At 43.8% G+C, this 24,547-nt stretch overlaps 5 protein-coding genes across 5 annotated transcripts; 3 read left to right on the top strand and 2 right to left on the bottom strand.

The window, feature by feature from the left end:
* Nucleotides 1-378: 378 nt before the first annotated feature.
* On the top strand, nucleotides 379-1,497 carry BCIN_09g02150 (hypothetical protein). Its single transcript, XM_001554536.2, has 3 exons — nucleotides 379-866; nucleotides 937-1,092; nucleotides 1,191-1,497. Exons 1-2 carry the CDS (start codon nucleotides 610-612, stop codon nucleotides 1,034-1,036), a joined length of 357 nt encoding a protein of 118 aa, XP_001554586.2. The 5' UTR covers nucleotides 379-609; the 3' UTR covers nucleotides 1,037-1,092; nucleotides 1,191-1,497.
* A 2,257-nt stretch (nucleotides 1,498-3,754) lies between these two features.
* Nucleotides 3,755-5,837, bottom strand: BCIN_09g02140 (hypothetical protein). Its single transcript, XM_024694968.1, has 6 exons — nucleotides 5,404-5,837; nucleotides 5,223-5,353; nucleotides 5,044-5,173; nucleotides 4,630-4,993; nucleotides 4,523-4,584; nucleotides 3,755-4,468 (listed from the first exon to the last, which is right to left on the bottom strand). Exons 1-6 carry the CDS (start codon nucleotides 5,444-5,446, stop codon nucleotides 4,194-4,196), a joined length of 1,005 nt encoding a protein of 334 aa, XP_024550761.1. The 5' UTR covers nucleotides 5,447-5,837; the 3' UTR covers nucleotides 3,755-4,193.
* A 2,288-nt stretch (nucleotides 5,838-8,125) lies between these two features.
* BCIN_09g02130 (hypothetical protein) lies at nucleotides 8,126-9,869 on the top strand. Its single transcript, XM_024694967.1, has 3 exons — nucleotides 8,126-8,506; nucleotides 8,560-9,481; nucleotides 9,538-9,869. Exons 1-3 carry the CDS (start codon nucleotides 8,458-8,460, stop codon nucleotides 9,605-9,607), a joined length of 1,041 nt encoding a protein of 346 aa, XP_024550760.1. The 5' UTR covers nucleotides 8,126-8,457; the 3' UTR covers nucleotides 9,608-9,869.
* Nucleotides 9,870-11,953: 2,084 nt separating this feature from the next.
* On the top strand, nucleotides 11,954-13,639 carry BCIN_09g02120 (hypothetical protein). Its single transcript, XM_024694966.1, has 3 exons — nucleotides 11,954-12,101; nucleotides 12,171-12,225; nucleotides 12,317-13,639. The coding sequence occupies exons 2-3, from the start codon at nucleotides 12,200-12,202 to the stop codon at nucleotides 13,455-13,457; spliced, it is 1,167 nt and encodes a 388-aa protein (XP_024550759.1). The 5' UTR covers nucleotides 11,954-12,101; nucleotides 12,171-12,199; the 3' UTR covers nucleotides 13,458-13,639.
* A 6,530-nt stretch (nucleotides 13,640-20,169) lies between these two features.
* On the bottom strand, nucleotides 20,170-23,886 carry Bcarg5. The gene is made up of 3 exons (XM_024694965.1): nucleotides 23,700-23,886; nucleotides 20,698-23,565; nucleotides 20,170-20,613 (listed from the first exon to the last, which is right to left on the bottom strand). Exons 2-3 carry the CDS (start codon nucleotides 23,324-23,326, stop codon nucleotides 20,558-20,560), a joined length of 2,685 nt encoding a protein of 894 aa, XP_024550758.1. The 5' UTR covers nucleotides 23,327-23,565; nucleotides 23,700-23,886; the 3' UTR covers nucleotides 20,170-20,557.
* Nucleotides 23,887-24,547: the final 661 nt, after the last annotated feature.

Below are 24,547 nucleotides of genomic sequence, written 5' to 3'. Positions count from 1 at the left end.
TTCCGCCCTGCGAACCAAACTTACATTATTGACATGTAATCAATTAGAGTTTGTGATGAAACTTGGAATATACTTCCTTAAAATTGCCGTTTTCGGAAGATTCCCAAGGCGATCTTGTGCCTTTTTAAATGAAATGGCGTTATTTAGAACAGTGTCTTCTCAATAAGGTATTCCGTTTCATCGTGCTGTCTTGATAAAGTTAAAGTTTACCAGCAATGTTGATAGAGATGCGTAACGCAATCCCAATTATCATGTAATGATGCTACTAATGATGCGACTAATGACGGTACCTGCCAAGCGCAAGGGCCATTAGGGTGCCAAGGGTACCATCATAATGGTTGATCGGTGCCGACTTGGGGATTTGGTGCATGATTCTTTGGTAAGAGCTCATCAAAGTCATTTCGGTACAACCCCGCCGAAGTTGTTCCAAAGGCCTTCAGCCTCTTTCAGAGTTTAGACTTCGTGGGGACTGCAGCAGATAGAGTTTTGTGACAACTTTGTCGGTATACGGTATCTATCTGTCCTGGACGGGGTGTACACGGTAAGGTTTAATTAATATCGGTCTATCTACGCAGCGCCAGTCATACCGGTAGGTATCCCAGGCCTCTTATGTCTATATATCCCATATTCCAGAGACTGCAGACGACTTCCCTCCAGCTTTCTATTCAATCATTCTCTCAACTCTCTCTACTTCTTAATCAGATATCCAATCTTTACTTTTTCTTTCACATCTTTACCAATCACAAGACTCCACCATCAACATGCCTTCCATCCTCATCAAGACCATTGCTCTCCTCTCCCTTGCCAGCTTCACACTCGCTGACCTTCACACCAACGGAATCTGCGTGGACTACAAAGGCGGAGCCGTATGTTCCCATCCCCTCGCCCCCTTCCCCCACAATCTCTATCCGTAAATAGAACTAACCAACAACCTAGAATGTATACAACGCTGATGCCACAGCCGCCACCTGCACAAACTACAAGAACAGAAACACAGGTTCAAAACAATGGGACCAATGCCCAGATTGCACCATGATCACAACTGGTATTCCACATTGCCAATCTGCTGATTGGCATATTGGTGGTGATGAGGTGAGCTTCAATCCATTTCTCCCTTCAATCATAAACTCTATGATGAAGATGCTGTTAGTTTGTGAAATATGAAACAAGTGACTAATTTATGTGTACAGTTGAGCTACTATTGCAAGCAGAACGGAGCAGGTGGATCTTTGGCAAACTAAGTGCCTGAGGTGATGTTACTGGAAGAAAGAAGTGTATTTTTTATTGGAGGGAATTCTTGGCGAGCTTTTGGGGGAGGAAGATCTTGGTAAATACTTGTTCAGCGAAGCGAAATTTGAAGGATTCATGGCAAGACGCTATGTGTTTGATTCATTCACATATCGAATGATCTAATCGGTAATAGAGTATGACTATCATAAGAGATGGAGATTCAAATGATACACTTTTGATCAATTAAAAAATAAGCATGATTTTCCAAGTGTTCCCGCTACAGCCATTTACAAATCTTTGCTCACCAACGCCCTGGTGATCACTCTCCATATATTCTACCCTTGATTGATCCCCTCAACGTAAGCTAAAGCCAATAATCACCTCTTTGACCCGCTGTCGCACCCCCCACTGATTTAAGACTCGTACGTCCCCTTAATCTTAATAATCGCATGACTCTGGCCATAGCTTTCACATACTCTTTTTACCGATGAACCCCTGAATTCACAAAAGTGAAAAAAGCTTTTTGGCACGTATTCATGATTCCAGGCAATATTTCACTGCACTAAAGGTACTGTTCGTTTGTGGTGTCACCTGTGAAGCTTTGTAGATTATGATTATATCAACTCGATGGATATCCAGAGGATTGGAAATAAGACATGTGCGTGGTGAGGATCAAGATAAAGGTGACGATGAAGCCGCTTGATTCTTTCTTAATAAGGAATTTGGAATGTTGAGGGGAGAGAAGAGGCATTGCATGCTATAGTAGATAATGACGGCGTATTTCATTCCCTCTTTACCATTCTCCTGACTTATTATTGTAAACCTTGCTGTTTTCCCTGTGAATTCTCACTGCTAGAAAAATAACCACCGCCATAGATACAGACCAGGACAGGTGCATCACTTTCATCGTCTGAGGCAAATCTGCACACCAGATTTACATTGATAGGCCGAGAACTTTGGCAGTATACATCAAATTTCAGAAGTCCTAGCATTGGACATCTTCTGCGGTACAATAAAACCAAAGAACAAACAATCTTAACTTGAACACAGATTCATCTCCAACTATCATATATTTGCAATCGGCCTATTTGCTAGATATTTAGAAACTACTGATATTTTGACCAGTCAAGTAGTTTTCGAATAACTTCTCTGCAGTCAAAAGCCAGGCTACAGGCAATCAGTAGGAGAAGGAGTGGCAAGGGAAAGTTTTTGAGATGGGTTGTTCACAGAAAAAACCACATTTCCCACTGTTTATAGCGAGATTTCGATCTGTGGATGCAAATTTAAGATCAACGATAACTATCTGGTCATGCCGCACGTTTGGGAAGTTGAAATCAATGTACTGGACACTACTCGTTATAGGGATAGGGATTTGATATGATTTCGTTTGATTTGACAGAGTCAACTGTTTGCAGTTAGATAAAATATCACATTACGATAATCTTATAATAGGAAATATTGAACGCGTACTTTTTTCTCTTTCTCGAAACGGAAATTTATAAATCCATAATTTTTTATCAAAATATAGAACCCGAATGAAATAGATTATATAAATTTAATGCCTCAAAATGAGGCCAATATGGAATGATGTGTTATCATTGACATAACGCCTGATGTAGGAAAAAGGGGTTGATCGATATGATTTGACGGTGCAATACAATCTGGCGATCATATCACAACCCTAACTCATGGGCAAATATTAAAGATCAAGAGCAGCACCAGGACAAAAATTATTGTGATACGAGTGTATTGCATGCATGTAGCTCGCGTGGCTGTGAACCTAAAACAGCGACGCACAATATGAATGGATGCGTTAGATCTATTGTGAAGACGTCATACTCACCAAGGCGATACCAACAATGATTTAATCTAGAAGTCTTGACCTTTAACTAAGTATTAATTCCAGAGCTCTACAGTCGACTTGAGATAGAAATTGCACATACCGCATCGGTACATTCTAGGTTGCTTTATGCGTAGAAGATCCCAGATCAACAGCGGAAAATCCGTAGCAATTTCACCTGTCGGAATCGCACTCACAGGAGCCATGAATACTCCCATCATGGTTGTGATGCATTAACAAGGAACGAGATTTGAAGAATGGCATGTTCGCATGCCTTTCCAGAAAGAGAAATTGATATCTCATTATTGCAGTATATATTGGGAGTACATACTCTCGCAATAAATTAATACATCAACACACCTCTACCCAGGTAGTGACTAGCTCCACAACGCCCAATTTGATTAACTATCGATAAAAGTTTTCTCTTTTTGAGCTCAAAAAAATAGCTCCGCGATACGAGTCAATACTCTTGAAACAGGTATTCCGAGCCCCTGAGTAACTACATTTTCCCCTCATGCCAACACCAAGTTTAGGCAGAGAGAGAGAGAATTGCGAAACTATTTCTTCGGTTGCGTGTTATTTCGTGTGCACCACATATACTTTACAGGATCAAAGAAGAAAGATATGAGGAAGTTGCAGTCAGCATAATTTGGAATTTGTAATGATCTCGTTAAAGGTACTTTATGTTGAACGAACTGCTTATTTGAGATATTTGAAGAGTGGTCTGTCATTAACTTGAAGCCACCCCAGTCGATTTGATGCGCAGATGTCTGGTTCATTAATTCTTACTGAATCAGGAGCTACTACTGCACAATTTCCGTTGGAAGAGTTTTTTCTATGTTCAAATTGGTCTTCTATATTGGTAATCTATGTGCAAAGAAAGCTTCGACATCAAAAGGATATCCGAAGCAAGTAAACAGAAGACGACATGGCGCTATTATAATTTTGCGCGTCATTGGACAGTACTGTACTTACAGTATGTCGAGGGACTGACCTCTATCAATGAACAAGAAATAACCCCGCGCCAAGCACCATGAACTCCACCGCAGCCCTATACCAAATCATAAATCGTCTAATCATGTATCTCAAAATCTCTATTCTATACGCCAATTTTCCATTCAGGCTACACTAGCGAATGGGCCTCGATCTTGACACTTTCCCTTTTATCTTCCATGTAATCTATTTTCTCCCGATTGGCCTCGGGATCTGCGAGTATCTCTTTCGAACTTCTGTATTCTATTTCATTGTGGTGTCTAATCTTTGGGGCTGGGCTATTTTTAACTTCGATGTATGGTTTAGGAGCTGATCGGAAAAGAGGCCTGAGAAATGGTATTGATGACGTTATGATGACAGTGCAGTTTTCCACTGCGCACCAAATGATATACGTAACTGAAGTAACTTTTACATCAATTAGAATTGACTGTTCAATGCATGGAGGTTGGTTGGACTTACAGGTGATATCATCATTATTGCCCATTGTGCAGTAAGTCCTGATGACAGCCGCGATAAATGCACTAAGATGATCAGTTAAGTTTTGACATGTTCGAAAAGAAACTTACAAGAGGCTAACTCCCAATAGAAATGATAAAAGAAACTTCAAATGTAAGGGGATGTGAAGATTGATAACCATTGCAACCGGTAGAATTGTAAGAGCAAGATCTGTTAAAGAACTCGACGATCCTTGAAAATAACCAATAGCTGCTTGTGTGCTCATATCCCAACATTGGTCTTCATGTCCAACACGATCCCAATTGTAAGAAATATTGGAACACTCGAAAAATATTTGTATAAGTGCCATTAGATTTATAAGGGCATTTTGGGCAATGAGAAAGTAGAGAAATCGTCTTATATTCTGTTGGTGTCCAAGTAATCGTATGAGGTAAACTGCAAAGGATATCCTGCCGAGTGTTGGTGACACGATACCTGCAAAATATTTAGCGATGGACGAACTCGACAATTTGAGGGGGACTTACCGAAAGGCTCTCCGATAAATTCAGCTCTTATAGCCATCGCGGCTTGGGTCTCGGTAAGAAACACAATATGCCTTCCCAATCCAAAGCTTATACCCCAAGTATTAAGTGATATATGACAAATTCCAGAAATCTTAGGATTACGTTAGTGTAGTCTGAGAGAAAGTGAATTGGCCACATACCATAGCAAGTATAACTAGATGATCCTCCAGAGCAAACGCGAGATGATACTTGGCTTTAGCGATTAATCTCAGCATTATTAATATTCCAGAAATCCCGTACAGAGGCCAACATATTAGAAGCAATCGAGACGCTAAAATCATTTAGTGTTGTGTACAAATTGATGGCTCTCAAGACAATTACCTATGGAAACATCCTCAAGGCTACTTGTCGACTCCATGTCCATGATGAAAGAATGTTATCAGGAGATGGAGGAATATTATTTTGTCGTAACGCGGATGCCAATTGAAGCGTATTAGCAAGCAGCCATGGTAGATAGAAAATGAGACAGTATTGCGATAAGATCAATAAGTATGGGGATTAAAATGTACTTAGATGCAATGCCAATCTTTGCCAATAGTCTAGGGTGAATCTAGGGTGGTTCTACCAAGACGTGAAATAAAATCAGATTCCTATGCTAAACCCTCTATGAAACACGTAGAATCTTCCAAGCAAATTCATAAAGCTACTCTTCTGTAGGAAATCTCAGTTAACTTTTGTTCATGTGAGACAATTAAGAGACGAATATAGCTTGAGACGATCAACGTTGCAAAGGTCTGAGCGCAACTAGTTATGCCATCCAGGCCCGTCCTCCTAATTGTTTCCCCGCGAAAACAAACTTTCAGATCAAGACTCAAATTTGCAGTGCATGGTGACATTCCAGGATAGAGAATTAAACTTCTCATTGAAATCGCTTGCGAAATTTGTAAGGCCGGGTCAAATTTTCGTGTATAGTATCTTCGTGCATGAAAGTACGAGAAAGTCGTAGCATGGCTACTAAACAAGATTTGCGGTGGACAAATCTCGAGGTCATGCCAATAAGATATCATTAACAATAGCAAACAGTAGCAGCGCAGACGAGACTACTCGTTTGGCATAAATGAATTGAATCAGTTTGACAACCGGGATGATACCCTAAGTTGTATATCAGCCAGGCGACTCTGTTGCTCAATCAGGAAGACTTGTGAAGATGAACATATTGGATGAGAGTATGTTGTCGATCGTCAATTGAATCAACCATCCCAAGTATATTTTGACAAGGTCATTCAAATGATCGAAAATTTAAAGTTGCATAAAGTGCTTAGACAGGTGTTTAGATCAAATCATTCGGAATGATTTCCTCGTCTGGACAAGCTCCAAGGCGGATATGAGAAACTTTAAATATAGAAACAGAATGAAAACACAATGAGAAATCTCGATGTCCATTGCCAATAAGAACAAATCAGAAGTGCTGGAACTAGCACACTCGCCTACTAAGACTCGTGTTTCACATGTCGCGTGAGCACTTCGCAGACTTGTATTGTTAATGGCGACGAGAAGACAAAAACATGACTGTTATCGAGTAACATAGTAACGCACGCAGCAATGCCAACCAACTGGAGAAATCTTCAGATGGTATATGTAAATGCTGCCGACTCCCTCAAAGAACTAATCAGTTGTGATCGATCAGTATTAGATCAGAGCTTCACATTACTGTCATGTCTGAGAAGTTTCAAGGGTATCAGATAGAGAGCGTAATTCTGAGAGCTGCACTGATTTAATCAAATCTTAGGTAAGAACGGACTTCCAATAATTCCAGCCTTTGAAAACTTGGAAGAAATTGCGTTGGGGGGAACCAACAGCAAGATAATCGTGGGCCCGAAGCCACGATTCCGAAACCGACTGATCACGTGATATAACCCTTGATTTTAGTACTGCACCGAGAATGTTTTTTGAAGTCATTCGAATGGTATCAAACTATGCTAACCTGGGTAGCCATGGATGAGATGTGCCACATTCATTGAGCAATGATGCAATTAATTGCTCAATTGCTAGCAACACGGCATCATGAATTGCACCCCCAAAGCAAAGATGCGCGTGCATCTACGATGGATGGAGATACAACACCGAGGACACCTTACCTATTGTTGCTAGAAGATAGAAGATGCCGTTTGATAACCACGTGCTTGAGCATGCCATTCATTCATTGTCCTGCTATTCTCTATCATTCTTCAGACGTCATGCTTTCGACATAACTCATAGGAATTTCAACATTGGCTCGACTGGTCTTGGGAATGGGGTGATTCTGTCCAATATCCACTTATTGAGAGGATTTGCACAGCCACATTTGCTAGTGACAAGCTTTGAAACTACCGATCGACGGATCTACACCAATGATTGGTCGGCCTTACAGCCACACAATCCAATGACGTTAGGGTAATTTGCGCCACATCAGCTATGACGACTTTAGATTAGGTTGGCAATTGTGGGGCATCAATTAACATGACCTGACGTACCAAGGCAGAAAGTAGTTGGTTCACCTAAGCAAGAATCGAGATGAGAAAAGTTGGTTGGAGTGAGGGTTGGAGTGAAGGTTGGAGATTTGAAAGTTCCCCAGGTTGGTGTTTGTGGCACTGACACTGACACTGACACTGACACTGACACTGGCAGTGTGGGATGATGGAATGAAGGGATGGCGGGAAGATTAGGTAAATGGTGGGATTCAAGCACGGTAGGTGATGGAGAAAGGAGTCGAGGCAAATTTCAACTTTACAGCCCACGCGCAACCTCTACTGTAAGCCCACAGAGCTACGAAGGAAAAGTGTCGACCGGGAGTCCATTTACCCATTTCTGGTGCGGCTGCATAGGTACTCTTCAATGTACATCGTACTATTTTGACCGTGTGGCAAGATCCGCTTTGGCTAATTGAGAGATCTGATAGGTCACCATTTGCCAGAGTTAATCAATTTAGCTTGGCCCCTGACAGAAAACTTGAAAGTTTGTTTAAAAACGGGGATCTGCGGGGTAGGGAGGTCAGGAACAGGTGAATACGCTTACCTGCATGCTTTGGGTACAACTATTCCTTGTTTATGACGGCAGCAAAGTTGGTCTTACAATTCCCATTCCCATTCCCATTCCCTTTCTCGTTCAAACGGGGATGTGGAAGTGGAAGTGAATTCTTTGTTGAATTGAAACTTTCCCATACCTGGGTACTTTCCCTCAATATGACGTCACAAACAGGTTTATTGCATCTTCATTCATTCATCATGAGGCATTGGAGGTCTTTGGATTCATTATATAAGGATTGACTTCTACCTCCCATATCCTCTTTCTTTCTTCCATCATCAACAAACATACAAACAAACAGAAAACAACTTCAAATCAAAATCAACCACAACTACTTTTTACTTTAAACCTTCAAACAATACCACATTCAAAATGACTGGAGAATCTACTGTACAAAAGGTCAAGGACGTCCTCCACATCGGTATGTATTTCCTCTATCCTCTCAATTAGGATACCTCAATCTAACAACCTCAGGTTCAAAGGACAAGGACCATACCACCACTAGCACAACACACAACACCACCGGTACCACTGGCACCCACGTTCCAGGTACAACACACAACACCACCGGTACCACTGGCACCCACGTTCCAGGTACAACACACAACACTACCGGTACCACTGGCACCCACGTTCCAGGTACAACACACAACACTACCGGTACCACCGGCACACACATTCCAGGTACAACTCACACTGGACATTCTGAGGGCTCCCACGGACCCCACAGTTCCGCTGCTGCCAATGCCGCCGACCCAAGAGTCGACTCTGATCTAGACGGAAACCGTCTTCCAAACAAGACCTCTGCTGGTTATGGTACTCATGATGCAGCCTATGGCACAACTGGTACACACACTAGTACTCACACCGGTGCTCATGTTCCAGGTACTACTGGTCATCAAGCTTATGGCCACACTGGAACAACCGGTACCACCGGTACTCACATTCCAGGCACAACCCACACTGGACACTCTGAGGGCTCCCACGGACCCCACAGCTCATCCCTTGCCAATGCAGCTGATCCAAGAATCGATTCAGATCTAGATGGAAATCGTCTTCCTAACAAGACCTCTGCTGGTTACGGAACTCATGACACTTACGGCAGTGGTGTTACTGGCTCAACCGGTACTCACCACCAAGGCACAACTGCTGGCAACACCGTTGGAGGAACCGGCTTCGGTGGAGGAATCTCCCACAGCACCAATGCTGGTCCTCACAACTCCAACCTTGCCAACTCAGCTGATCCAAGAGTCGACAGCGATTTGAGCAGCACTGGTAACCGCCACGGAGCTTCCACTGGACACTCCGCATTCGGTGTTTCTGGTTCCCACGCCACTCCTGGCTCAGGAACTGCTCAAAACACTGCTGGCCCACACAACAGCGACATGTTGAACAAGTAAGCCTAATATTATTCCAAAGCATTCATGAATATGTACTAACAATACTGCACAGGGCTGATCCAAGAGTTGATGCCGACCTTGATGGTTCCAAGACCTTGGGAGGAAACAAGACCTACCAGTAAACCAGCATGTACAATAATACCCTAGCTTAACGTGGCATGAATTTGCGATACCCGAGGATTGGGCATACCCGCAAAACTGGGGGAGCTTCTTTTATCTTCACACGATTGTCTTTTTAAGCTTTGGATTTTCTTTTAATTGCATATGATGGATGGACGAGGGATGGATTAGGTGGCATGGGAAACTTACAGTTTTACACATGATTTCATGAGTTACGAAATGATAATAATCACTTCTTAAATACTTTCTTCTTTTGTGGTGTGATTGTGAGCTTGAGTGAATGAATGTGTTTTTTATGATTATCCGAAGGTGAATGTGGTCCGCTACGATAATCATTGACTATCCATCAATCGACCCCCTTCTTATTTCCCATCCTCATCACTCTACCCTCTCACCAAGATACCCAAATCGAACACCTCCAAATCACACCATCACAATCCCCAGCTTTTCTTCTTCCCCCCAAGAGACCACTATCACCAAAACATCCCTCAGAGACAAAGTACAGTATCGCTGTATCAACAAACGGCACGACTAATCGTGAGGTTTAAAACCATGAACATCTGTATTCTTCCCCAAGTCACTACTTATCTCATCGCTTAGTGGAAGGGAATAAAAAACAAAAACAAACGAACTTAATCCTAACAAGATATATGAAAATATCGCTTACAAGTAAGTAAGTAGTAAGGGGAGAAGTCAGGGGTCATTTAGTACGAGACTAAGAAAATGACGGATTGTGGACTAATAATTAATGACAAGACATGGTACGTAGGTGCATGGGTTATGTAAAATGTAATCATAGGGTTCATGCGTTCTACTAGTAGGTACGAGGTGGTTGATTGTGGCTAGAGTTTTAGTTTGGAAATGGAAATGTGCGAGCTAGTGTTAGGGGGACGCTAGATGGGTGAGGGTTGGAACTAAGTGTTTAGTGGAACTATCACTGATTTTTTTGGGGAGGGGGAAAGTAAGTGAGTATGTATTGAGATGCTTTGAGAGAGTTATTACTCGGTTGGAATTGAAGAGATATAATGTTGTTGCAGTTGTTTGGCTGATGAAAGTGGTGATTGGAGTACGCATGCTAGGAGTTCTTTTCGTGGTTTAATGGTATTGTTGCTAGTGCACGAGCATGATTTTGATTCAAAGCAGTATGATGTGGTAGTTTCTTTTAAGAATGCTCAAGGGGATTTAATGGATAGTATCAAACCTGATGGATTCAAGGAACTCGACAAATTTGTGAAAGTAGGCCCGCCATTGTATGGTTTTTGTAAGCTTTCCGCTATTTGTCCCATGGATTTCAGCAACATCTTCGAGAGCCTAGGATAGGAGAGAAACACTACTGTGTATCATTCTAGAAAATGCCATTTCTGTGCTCTTCCTTTTGTAAATCTAGAAAATGGAGAGATAAGCTAAAAAAAAAAAAAAGAGAGACTAGAGCCAATTTTCAAGAGAAGTCCTGCATTTTTCCAACCTCTGACTAGAGAAGAGATGATGCTATCGCTAGCAATATGAAAATCTCAAGTCTCAATGATAGAAATTAGCAATGAGAAACTTTATCGGGCTCTCATACCGAAGTGGTTGACAGATATATCGAAGTCTCAGTCATGGGGAAACACACCCACTGCGTTGGCCACCCGTTCGGATACCCTGACGCATGTGGAGACATAAAGATTAAGGTACTCAACGCAACAGTCTTGAAGCGAACGAGATACGACGTAGTAGCGTGAAAATAGGCTCCTACCACCTTCTGATCCTTTCGAAGGCGTAGTTGCGAAGATTGAGGGATTTAAGAAAGAGTGAAAAATAAAAACTAGAAGAGATGAGGAGTACGCGGAAGCTGTATGCTACAAGTATTGAATGCAGAGCTTTATGTCACGACTGATGGGAAATGGTTGCACAAAAGCTGATCATATGGTTACATGGCGTATACTTTGCATTGCTATCTTACGATAATCTTGGAGCCGTTCAGCGCATAGGGGTAGAGGGGAGGGAGAACAATCTCTTCGCTTGGTGGGCGAGAGATGGACAAAGGAGAGAGGAGGGAAGGAAAAGAAATTTTATGACAGGTTCTGAAATAACCTTTACAACGCGCCATACTCAGACATTCAATGTGCTAATTTTGGGAAGCACTCGTTTCCTCGTTGATGGTATATCTCCACATCGCAAAACCTATTTTTTTGATGTATATCGTCAAAATTTTTAATCTTCATATTCTTCAACGAGTATACGATTGCCATTCACATCTTCTTTTCAGGATATATGAAGATTATCCACCTGTATAACTCAATCTTTTCTTTAGGTTCCTTCCTCAATGAAAAAAAAAAGAGATTTGCTGAATAGTTCTTACCTTGAGGGATCGTTGCACACAGCATTAACATCAAGTCCGTTGCACTTTTTTTTTTTAATAATTCTACAAAATGTAACCGCAACAAAAATACTACATCCAGTACATTAGTAGCTTAATACTCCAGAACATTCGTTTGGTCATTCATATAACAATAAGTAAGTAAGATCCGTCTATCCCGTCTCTAGGAAGATAGAAGAGGACACTGTTGGTAATGAAGACACTAGGAATTATTACACTTGTATACATTGAAAGAATGGAATTTCCCAAGCCTTTCAATATGTACGTCGTCTATAGCCCACGTCCGAATAAGAAAATCCACCTTCAGACCCACAGCATTCGCGCATCTACATTTTCTAATCTTCATATACAGGTTTTCAGTCCTTGCCATCAATCACATTTACGACGAAGACGAAGACGAAGACGAAGACGAAGACGAAGATGAAAACGAAAACGAGTTGGCCATCCAGTCCGAACCACAAGTCTTATGGTCACCGAAACGTACACCGAGAAACACTCATCACTACTGCTATAGACAGAAGCATTCTGTCGCCAAACTCCCCCCTTTTCTGAGAATACCACGCGAGTTGCGATGGACGATTTTCGACGAGCTTGTCGCTTCCATTACAGAGATCGAAATTAGCCCATCAACCATCGATACTTTCCACGCTCTGCGTCTCACCACCAAAGGTCTCCGCGAAGAAGTTATAGGATGGCAGAGAAAGAGACCCGACATCATCAACGCGTTCCCCTACGGCTGTTTCATCGCATACCAAACAACATTCATTTTGAAAATCGATCATCTCTGGAAAAAAGTCATCAAGCACAAGACGGTTTCCGGATCCCATGTCACGTTCAAGAGCGGCCACAAACACAAAAAGCAGATTCGCAGCCTGCCCGAAACAAAAGGTATCAAGCACATGACGAGAGAACAAGCATGGTACAGTTTCTGCCGCACAGTGCAACCACGCCATATGGCAAAGATGCATCTCAAGTTCGAGATTTCGCTACCAGAAGAACTGGAGCCCACAAGTCACGGCCACGGACTAAGCCAAGTTTCGCGCGAGGAGTTATTCAACATCCTAGCCGCATCCAGATATCAAGAAGAATCGTGGGCCTCGCAGCGACTGTACGTGCGCGGCACCATGGCCCAACTCGCTAGCATGTACGAGACGGATACGCTTGCCCACATTGGGGACGCAGTGCACATGATACAGAAAACGACATTTGACGCCGAAAAGTGGGGATTGTTTCGGGATTCCCAGTGGGACGTTGACAAGTACGATACGCTCTCATATCCATTTGGGGCGACGTATTGGGAAGATGAGAAATACAGGATATATGAGAAGAGGAGGGATGGGACGGACGTTTATGAATATGGTGGGAGGGTTATGGAGGCGGTGATTGCATCGGCGGAGGAGATCCGGAGGGGTCCGCCGTTTGCATCGCAACCTTTTTTTCCCGCTCCTGTGAATGAGGAAGAGACATATGTGCTCGCGACGGGCTCGTTATAGGGCACAGCATGTTTGTGAAGAAATGGATGGGAATTGGATTATAAATATCCAGTCGTGGATTAGAATAAGCAATAGCGTTCGTTGTTGGTGTCTGCTAGCGAAGGTTCTTCAAATCTTGTAATTGGGTTGAATACTTTACACCTCAGCATTGAGAATTGCATCCCTAGTTTGAAAAAGATACATATAGTGATCTAGGTATACTCAACTTGAGATGATTTTATGGAGTATTTTGTGAAGCGACACTCATACCATACCATACCTACCAAGATAGCTCTATCTCCCTATGGCATGCACGACTTACTTACATAAACCAGCCCCAAAGACTTTTGGCTTCCCCAAGTCCCCCAAGATGAGTACTTAACAATTGACTGAACAAAAATGGTATTTATCACTGCAAAACTACTTGTCGGGATAGGGATCATGTGACCGTGCTAGCGCTTGCGCTAGCGCCTTTCGGCACTACAGCAATACGTTTCGTAGTCCTAGCTTTTAGAACCCTAAGCAATATTACAACAGTGTGAACCATAGTACTATATTGACTTCACCATCCCCATGGTGATACCAACACTGATCAGTGATATCACAGATCAGGAGCCTGGCACCTTAATTTCAAGCGCAACGTGTGTTTGTGACTAAGGTTGGTATTTCTTTGAAGAGACACAAGCTCTTGTATCAATCCATCGTGGTTTGATACCTGCCCTTGTGTGAATAAGAACCGACGGCAACGTGGCGGCAGTTCTTACGCAAGTATTAATCCAACGTGGTTTGATACCTGCACCATCGAGAGAAGTCGGCAACGTGGCGACGACTCTCACACTAACTTTAGTCTACATTCGACTCTTCTTTGCAACGTGTATTGAAGAAGTAGAAACCAGTAGCACCAGCTCGAGCTCAGCAACATCATACACAATATAACTTCGCAAACTTTTCGCGAAGTTGTATCCCAACTACACTCATACCATCGACCTACCTCATCATCACCCGCCTGCTATCCACAAAATGGCAGGAGTTTTCCCAGAATCCCCCCAGACGGAAAGATATGTCCCTGAAAATCCTGCTTCAAGTGCTGGATCGAAAATGGCATCAGTCATTGCAACTGAAGAATATGAGGAGTTATCACGGAGATGGACAGACCACCCCATTGACATACAAAGTGCAAATGCGAAAGAGATCAGAGATTTTGTCAAATACAAGGCTTATGAATACCAGCGTCAGAAATACTACGATCAAGAGCTGTGGGCGGACTACAATCTTGCATTCGATGGATTTACACCAGCGCATTTTTCACAAGTTAGCATGCGCATCCTGTATAAGCTCAGGCACGAATTACGCTCGTGCGGAGTGTACGTCGATAAACCAGAAGAATGTACAACCCGACCAGTTTATGAAGCTTTGGTTGATACACATCGATCACCTTATAGAGCATGGACACCTAAGGAGATTATTGAAGCGATTTCCGAAAAGGAATTTGTGTTTCGGTCGAGAAGCATACAACAGAGAATCGTGATTGAAAAACTACGTGCACCACTCGGAGACCCCGAGATGTCTCGAGTGAAGGACCTGCACGCCGGTCCTTCAGGGTTCAATACATACGTTCTACCACAATTACCTTCCATATCACAGCGATTGGAAAGAGCTGATAAAGGTAAAGGTGTTGATATTGAACACAAGGTATCGATAGAACCACAGCCAAAGACACCTCCACAACCAAAGACACCCCCGCAACTCCCAAGCTTTGCACCAGGAAGCGGATCAATTGCACGTAAATACTACAGTCCTAGGAAACCACCACCACTTCCGACATTTCAAGGATTCACCGGCCCACCACCAGGACCACCCCGAATCAACCTTGAACAACCCTCGGGAGCATCACCTTTTTACCACAATAATCAACCATCACAACAGTCACCTCAACAATGGGAACAGCACCATGATCAACATAACCCGAATCAACAGTATATGCATCAGCGTATGCATCAAAGCGGACATCCGGGCGGAGAACCGAGCGGCAGCAATGGCGGTTCCAGTGATGGCGGCAGAGGTAACGGTGGCGGAGGGAACGGAGGAGGATACGACGGAGATAACCCCGAATATAGTGATGGCATTCAGAACGATTTACCTAGAATACCACAAAGAGCCATCAACGTTGGACAATTATTGGGAAATCTCACGAAACTCTACGAGAAAGCCGACAAGTACAGTGGGCAGGACGACAATTTCACTCACAAGTACTCGATATTCATCAATAACTGCCAACGAATCGACTTACCTGAATACCTACTGCCGAAAGCATTCCCTACGATGCTCGTCGAAGTTGCACTCGACTTCTACCATACAAATTTAGGTAATATACCTGACACGATAGAAGAGATCTGTCGAATGATGGAGACTACATTCGAAGGCCCAGAGCACAGACGCAATCTTATGCGGCAATGGGAGGGCATTACACTCAAGAGCGTTATGGCAGAACCAGATAATGCTGGCAAGTCGATGAGTCACTGTCTGCAATCGATGGTGATGAAGCTTCGTCATCTGCACAAGGGACTCAGCCCGACGATGAGAACTGATGAGCTATTGCACCAGAAGATCGTCAATGCATGTGCACCAGTATCAGCATGTTCCATTGCTTGCTTTCGCCCTGCGAAGGACATACCAAGTCTTCTTGAAGAGCTACGATCAGCTATAATGACATGGGAGCAATCTCATGCAAACGAAACGACGACATTCTACACCGATCGTAAATATCAACGCGGTCGAGGTGGGTACAGTCAGAGAAGTTTCGGGCACAACGATCGTCGCCCATTCAAACCACGAACGAAGAAGAAGTGTTTCGTCTGCAGAAAGGAGGACTGTTGGTCGACTCGGCACAGCAAGGAGGAGCGCGACGAATCAAGAAGCAAGTACAAGGAGCAGTTCAAGGATAGAAACAACTTTGACAAGAGCTTTGAGCAATTCCTTGTCGAATACGAAGGACCTAACCAAGACGACGACGAAGACACCGATCCGGATACCGACAGCGAAGTAGCAGCCTACTTTGCGCAATTCGAACTACAAGAATCACCTGCACAAGAACCACACTCAAGTTTCATCACCCATACTGGACCTATAAATGGCAGAGAGACTATGATGAACCTAAACAACAAGATCTTTGAGCATGCTTTGACACGTCGAGTTCGTAAAGAGAGAACGACCTACATCAGCAGGTACGACGCAAGGGAATTCCAAGGCATCATTGTCGACACAGCCGCTGCAGAATGGTCTACGGTTGGCTATGAGCAATACATGGCATATAAGACGACCGTTGAAAATGTATCACTGGACGAAAGCAGAGCGGGAGTCGCCAATGTGGTGTTCGGAATCGGCAGAGCTAAATCAATAGGCTCATTCCATCTCGATTTACCACCGGGAACTGTCGAATTCCATGTAATGAATGCGGAGACACCATTCTTATTATCACTCAAAGATATGGACAAACTCGGCATATACTACAACAATATCATCGATGCAGTAGTGGTGAACAAGACAGGGAGGAGCTTCCCATGCGTTCGCCGAAACAAGCATGCAGTGCTTCTGTGGCGCATAAATGTGCAACAATTCGTGCAACAAACCATTGATGATAATGAGTGCTATCTTACTGATATAGAATTACGTCGTCTGCACCGTCGCTTTGGTCATCCATCAGCCCACAGACTCTTACGAGTGCTGCAACGAGCCGGCCATAGCGATGTCTCGCAACAAGAGATCGACAAACTTACCAAGTTCTGCCAATACTGCCAGAAACACGGTAAATCACCCGGTCGATTCAAGTTCAGTCTAAAGGATGATGTCGATTTCAACCATTCCATCATAGTGGATGTGATGTACATCGACACTAGTCCGATTCTACACGTTATCGACGAAGGTACACGATTTCAAGCAGCACAGTGGTTAACGAACATCAGTGCGAAGCACACATTTGATACACTTAGGAAGTGCTGGATGGACACCTACACCGGTCCACCGGATTACATTATACATGATGCTGGAAAGAATTTCGTCAGCAAGGAGTTTATCCAGTATGCGGCGACCATGTCGACGAAGACAAAAAGTGTCCCAATCGAAGCCCATTGGTCAATCGGTGCAGTCGAACGATACCATGCAGTCATCAAGCGCGCGTACGCCATCATCGCTAGCGAGCTGGAGAGTTCAACAACGAAGGAGATGATGCTACAAATGGCTGTGAAGGCAGTAAACGACACTGCAGGACCAGATGGATTGGTTCCAACACTCCTAGTTTTTGGAGCATATCCTCGAATGGCCGATCTTGACCCACCAGCACCTACAGTTCTGCAACGACAATCTGCGATCAGAAAGGCGATGAACGAGATCAATAAACTACGGGCTACACGACAAGTTTCAGATGCTCTAAGCCAACGCAATGGACCATCCACAATGGCTCTGTACGACCTACCTATCAACTCGAAGGTCTGGGTATGGAGAGAACATAAGGGTTGGACGGGACCACACCATTTACTAGGCATTAGGGATCAGATATGTACTGTGAAGCTGTCAAGTGGACCAACAGAGTTTCGTACCACTCAGGTTAAGCCTCATGTCGAAGAAGAGCAGGATCGACCCCAGGGAGAACCTGAACATATCGAACCTGTGCAACAAGAGGATGGAGGGACTATTTTACAAGAAAACCCTGATGATGTAACTTCGCAAGAAGTTCGCGAAGTTATGCAGCCTCCTCCTAGCACTGAAGAACCCCCTTCAAATGAAACTAATGGCCCACAGGGTCGCAGTCTTTTACAGGTCAGAATTCCACCAATACGATTACTACGAGCCCATGCGAATGCACAAACATTCTTCTCTAGTGAGAGCGAAGAACACGAAACACCACCGAGTTTAGCACTCTACCTTCCGGACGAAGATGAAATTGATGACATCGAATACACTGAATGCTATGCAGCATCTGCCGTACCCCCAACATCTACAATTTTCGTTGAATCAAGACGAAAGGAGGTCAATGGACTAATGGAGAACGGCGTATTTCGACTCGTCAAACTCGTGGACGTACCCGAGAACACAAGAATATTCAACTCACGATTCGTTGATGAGATTAAGAATGAAGGAACCGACAAGGCATTCCCAAAGTCTCGACTAGTCATACAAGCATGGAAGGATCAAGGGAAGAGCGCTGTTTTGACGCAATCACCTACCATACAACGCGTTAGCCAACGTATCATGCTATCCGTGATGGCAATGCTACCCAAGAACGAGGTAACCATGAGCATTCGCGACATCACCCAAGCATATACACAATCGGCATCTAATTTAGTTCGAAAATTTTATGCACGACCACCAGCAGAGATGGACGTCCCTGAGGGCTTTATCCTGCAAGTTGTACGACCATTATATGGCGTCCCGGAAGCGGGCAATCATTGGTTCAGCACCTACCACAAGCACCATACTGACGCTCTCAAAATGGTACAATCGACATATGACCCATGCCTTTTGCACACAACCAAGGACGATACAGCATTTGGCATTGTAGGACTCCAAACGGACGATACTCTCATTGTTGCCAATAAGGAGTTCGCAGATCGCGAGCAAACTGAGCTTAAGAATGCGAAGTTTATGGCAAAAGAACGTGAAACACTGACATCAAGTACACCACTCAAGTTCAACGGAGGTCTAATCACTCAGCACGAGAATGGATCAATCTACCTTAATCAACAGAAGCAATGCGAGAACTTACGACTTGTCAAAACAGAACCTTCTGATATGCATGGAACCCGTGGAAAACTGAGAAAGTCAGCAACGGCAAAGGATCAGTATGTCGCACAACGTGCCCGTGGAGCATATGTCGCAACCATGTGTCAACCAGAAGCAGCTTTCGATCTTTCCTTTGCTGCACAAACAGTTAACCCAAAGGAAGAGGATGCTAACACCCTTAATAAGCGCATTCAATGGCAGATCGACAATTCAGAAAGAGGATTGCAATTCGTACCACTCCATATGGATTCTCTCAAACTGGTTGCATTCACTGATGCTTCTTTTGCTAACAACAAAGATCTGTCCTCCCAGATAGGATACATCATTGTATTAATGGACAAGTACGACAAAGCTAACATCATCCATTGGTCATCAATCAAGTGCAAGAGAGTTACCAGAAGCGTATTGGCTTCAGAACTCTACGGAATGGTCTTAGGATTTGATATCAGTGCAGCAATCAAAGGCACAGTCGACAAGATCTTCCCAGCACGCAAGATACCATTAGTCATATGCATCGATTCTAAGTCACTCTATGACTGTCTCACGAAGCTTGGTACCACTAATGAAAAGAGACTAATGATTGACGTTATGGCGATTCGAGAAGCATATGAGAAACGAGAGATTGTGGAGATCAAGTGGATTGATGGAGAATCTAACCCTGCAGACGCGATGACTAAGTCAAAGCCGTGTCAAGCACTCAAGGACCTGGTCGACAACAACACCATCACGATCAAGGTCACAGAGTGGGTTGACAGAGACTAGAAGGCGTGGCAGGGGGAGTGTAAGACTAGGAAGGAAGGTGGTTACACAAAGGAATTTAAGGAATTAGCTAGAAGGACACGTTACCAGCGACTTTAGAGAGTTGCCAGTGTCGGGATAGGGATCATGTGACCGTGCTAGCGCTTGCGCTAGCGCCTTTCGGCACTACAGCAATACGTTTCGTAGTCCTAGCTTTTAGAACCCTAAGCAATATTACAACAGTGTGAACCATAGTACTATATTGACTTCACCATCCCCATGGTGATACCAACACTACTTATTCCTTCATGACGACGTAACGCATCCATCTTCCAAGTAACCTATTTACCCCGTCATCTCATCTCACTCCACCAATCACCCCGATTCTTTTTTACTCCATCCTCCCCAAACCCTTCTATATACAACGCATTGATCCATAGCTCTTCCCCATTTGCTTCACCAAGCATCAACTTGATTTCGAAATTCCCTTCCTTTCCTGTCCTCCCCGTCTTTTCTCCACATTTTTTCTTTAATCTTCGGGCGCCAAAACACACGGAATTCAAACTACCTGTATGCATTTGCTCAAAGGACCTGGGCTTTTGCATCTAATCAAGTGGGATACCTTCATATTCCGCGAATCCTAATGCGAGGTTCATGTTTTCTATTATAACATTAGCTTCCAGTTCCTCTATATCAATGCAAAGCATGATCAAGAAGTTTTTGAGAAAAAAAAAAAAAAACTTACGCAAACATTGAGTCGCAGCTCCCTTCAACAAATTATCAATGGTTGCACAAACAACCACTCTCTTGCCACTGCTATGTACTCCAAAACCACCAATCTCTACACCATGCTTTCCACTAATATTCTTAACACTTGGTGCTTCTCCAGTGATCTTGACCAATTTCTCTCCAGCATATCGCTCTTGGTAAAGATTTCTAATATCTCTACTAGTCATCTTCTCCTTCAAAGGAATGGAGATTGAGTGATGGATACCCTGGAACCAGACGGCAACGTGAGGAATGAATGCAACTTCAACACCTAATTGGTTGCTAATTTCACGTTCGTGAATGTGGTCAGTGAGAGAGTAAGGAATGATGTTACCAGTAAGGTTTTCAACATCATTCTTTGGGGATGGTTTGGTACCGGCTCCGGAGTAACCTGATACACCGAAGATGGTTGGCTGACCACCAAGGAATGGTACCAATGGAGCAATTCCAAGCTGAGCTGCTGTAGCATAACAACCTGGGTTGGAAATTCTAGTTGCCTTGGCAATATCGGATCTGTTGACTAATTCTGGAAGACCGTATGTCCATTTGCTGTCAAATCGATAATCGGCAGAAAGATCAACAATAACACTGTTTTGAGGACCCTTACCCTCGTTGACGGCATCAACGAAAGGCTTGCAGACACCGTTTGGTAGTGCCATAACCCAACAATCAATTTCACCATTTTCTTCCATTCTGCGAACATCTTCTGGAGAAAGGTTTTCATAGGTAATATCTCTCTTCTCATAACCCTTCAACTTTTGGCCAGCGAGTTCTCTTGATGAGACGTGTCTGAGATCCATGTTTGGGTGAGCATTAAGGAGGCTGATCAAAGCTTGGCCAGTGTATCCTCTGGCACCAATCAAAGCAACCTTGGCAGGTTGGGTGTTGGATGAGTTTTGCTTGCCAAAAGGAGGGTTAGGGTTGGTAGTTGTAGCATATCCTCGTCCTGATGCAGGGAAGCGGGAAGCTCGGGAAGATTTGACGGCAGGTCTACGAGCAGAAGTAGAGAAAGCTCGGGCTTGCTGCCTGATACCACCCTGACCAGACATGGCAGCACTCATTCCAGTAGCTGCTCTAGCAGCACGGTGAAGGCGTGCTTCAAGGTTGGCATCTCCGAGCATAGATCTACCGTGAGTGGCAAACTCAGTCATGAGATCCTTGACTTCATTACCATCAGTAATTCCATACCAGAACATAACCTCTCCATTCTTAGACAAGCTACCATCAGCTTTATCAAAGAACCAAGTCAAATTTTCATCGTCCTCTTTAACAGTCCAAACCAACTTGGTGTGATCTTTCTTGATAGCAGCGAAAACATTATCAGCAACATTGGTCAACCATCCAGCCTTGGTAATAGTAAAAGTAGCCAGATTAGAAAGAGAACTTGGAGACTTTGGAGGAAGGACAATTGCGAGAGCATCCATAGGCTCATCGAAATAAGCCTTGAATTCCTTGTTCTTGAGTCCGTCAACATATCTGTCAACAGTAGCTCGTGCATCCAAACCTTCACGGTCCCGTACAAGAACGTCTTTCAATTTCTGGATATCCTCAAACTCGGAAAGAGTGCTAGCGGTAGCCAATTTGTTGCCTCTTCGGATCAAAGTTCCTGCTCCGGTATCGGTGAACAACTCTTTTTGAAGATCGGCTGGGTGAATGATAGCAACACTGGAAGATCTTGGGAGGAGATCAAGCAATTGCTTAGTCTCCTTGATCTTCAATCTTGTACCATATCTGCACCACCATTGTGACATCAAAGAATCGTATTCCTCATCGAGATTGATAGCAGAAATCTTCTCGTTGGTATCCGCATTGAAAAGTCCTCCCTTCTCAGACAGGTAAACAATCTTCAATGGTTGCAATTCCCTGGCAAGTTCTCCAGCCGCGACATCAGCATTGACATTCAAGACTTGACCCTCAGGAGTCTCAGCCATGGAGGTCAAGATTGGTAGGCACCCCGCATTGATGGCAGCTTCAATTGGACCCTTGTTAACCTTGTTGATTTTGCCAACCAAATTGTATTTCTCCTTGTCCAAATAATCCGCACCGAAAACGCCAGAAGTGATTGGTCTCGCTCTGACTCCCATCTCCTCCAACTTCTCAACCAACTTCAGGTTCTCCTCCAAGAACAGTTTTCGCGCGACTGCCAATGTTTTTCCATCTGTAACGCGAATGCCCTCTTCGAATTGGGGCTCCACACCCGCATCTTCCAATAGCTTATTCAATTGTGGTCCTGCACCGTGAACAACGACTGGGAACAGACCCACATGGTTGAGGAAAGCGAGGGCAGATGTGAGAGATTCGAGATGTTCAGTAATAATCGCACCACCAACCTTGATAACTGCGAATTGTTGAGAAGACACGGAGCTGAAATGTGAGAGATATTGCTGCACTTCGCGCTTGGAACCAATGTTGCTGAGGAGTTGAACAACAGTCGAACGAGTTGAAAAACTGTCTGTAGCAGGCGCCGAGTACTGACGTCTGGATGAAAGAGCTACGGCGGTGGTAGCTTGTGGGAGAGATCTCACAGTTGACGAGGAGGGGAATTTGCTCGTAGCAGTGCGTGCTCTTCGAGCAACAACAGCTGCTCTAGATCGAAGTGCCAACATGGTTGGTGGGGGTTAGAATCGATATGGAGTGGAGAGATTACTCAAAGTAAAATTTGTTGGGGAAGACAAACTCTGCCTTCTTATAGCTCCTTCTGTGCAGAGCTTACGAAAGAGAAATCCAATGCAATCCAATGCCAAACACACGTTGGATCCGAGAGTTATCTCATGCAAGGCGGGGGGGAGGGGGAATTCGAAGATGTTGGCTGGGAGAGGGTGCTATGAACTGAAAATAACGCAGACTAGAGGGCAATAAAGTGTAAGTGAGTCAATTCCTTTAATTGTTTTGCAAAGCTCTCGCGGTCTTCTTCCAAAGAAAGAATGAAAGAGAACAATCACGACGAACGTGAAGACGAAGAAAAGTTATGTCTCGTACCTTTCCTCAACTTTCTTCACAATTTCAAAATCGGCGAAAAGGTGAGTGTGAAGTAGATAATACTCATCAGCTATCAAAAACGACAGTCATAGTTCCCAAATGCTCTGGTAATAAATTCAATCTGGATCGGAAGCCCTCAGGGATTATTGACCTTGTGCCTTGTGAAAATATAAGATGGAGAAGCGCCGATGTGTTACGATTGGCTGAAATGGCTGGAATGAGTGAAATGGGCTGGATTGTCCAGATTGTGGAAGATGATTGGATGGATAGGAGCTCTTGGCACGAAGAAATACCCCACATCAGCGAAGTTTTTATTCCATTTTATCGTGTCAAACTTTTCTCCCACAGCTTCAGACGGTATGCAGACTTCACTCAATACGCACACGCATACATGTTATGCCTTGCGTGGCATGCGAGTGGGCAGAGGAGATGCGGAATGTTCCCTCTCGTTTTCTTCTTGGGAAATCTGGAGGGGCGTGGGATGAAGGGGAAGAGTCTTCAAAGTGCACACTGCGGCTCGTGAGGCAGAGATATATGGTAAGTAATAAATAGTATAATCGTAGTGGTATTAGATACGAAGAAACATATTAGACCGTATGGGTCAAGAGTACAAAGTCAATATGAATATGAATATGAATATGAATATCAACATCAACATCAACAACAACATCAACACCAAAGAATAGAAAGTCCTCACAAAGCATGAACCCAGCAGCATCTTAATACATAAACCATGGTCTACTGATACAATCCTCTCGTAGCCCATTCCATCAACAACAGAAGCAGATATCCTCCCTTCCCTCCTTCCCTTCTCAGCACCGAAAGTCCAAAGTCCAAAGTCCAAAATC

This window comes from Botrytis cinerea, chromosome 9 (genome assembly GCF_000143535.2).
Source record: "Botrytis cinerea B05.10 chromosome 9, complete sequence".
NCBI lineage: Eukaryota > Fungi > Ascomycota > Leotiomycetes > Helotiales > Sclerotiniaceae > Botrytis > Botrytis cinerea.
Note: the sequence above shows the minus strand (reverse complement) of the source record. Positions and strands in the feature narration are given on the sequence as shown.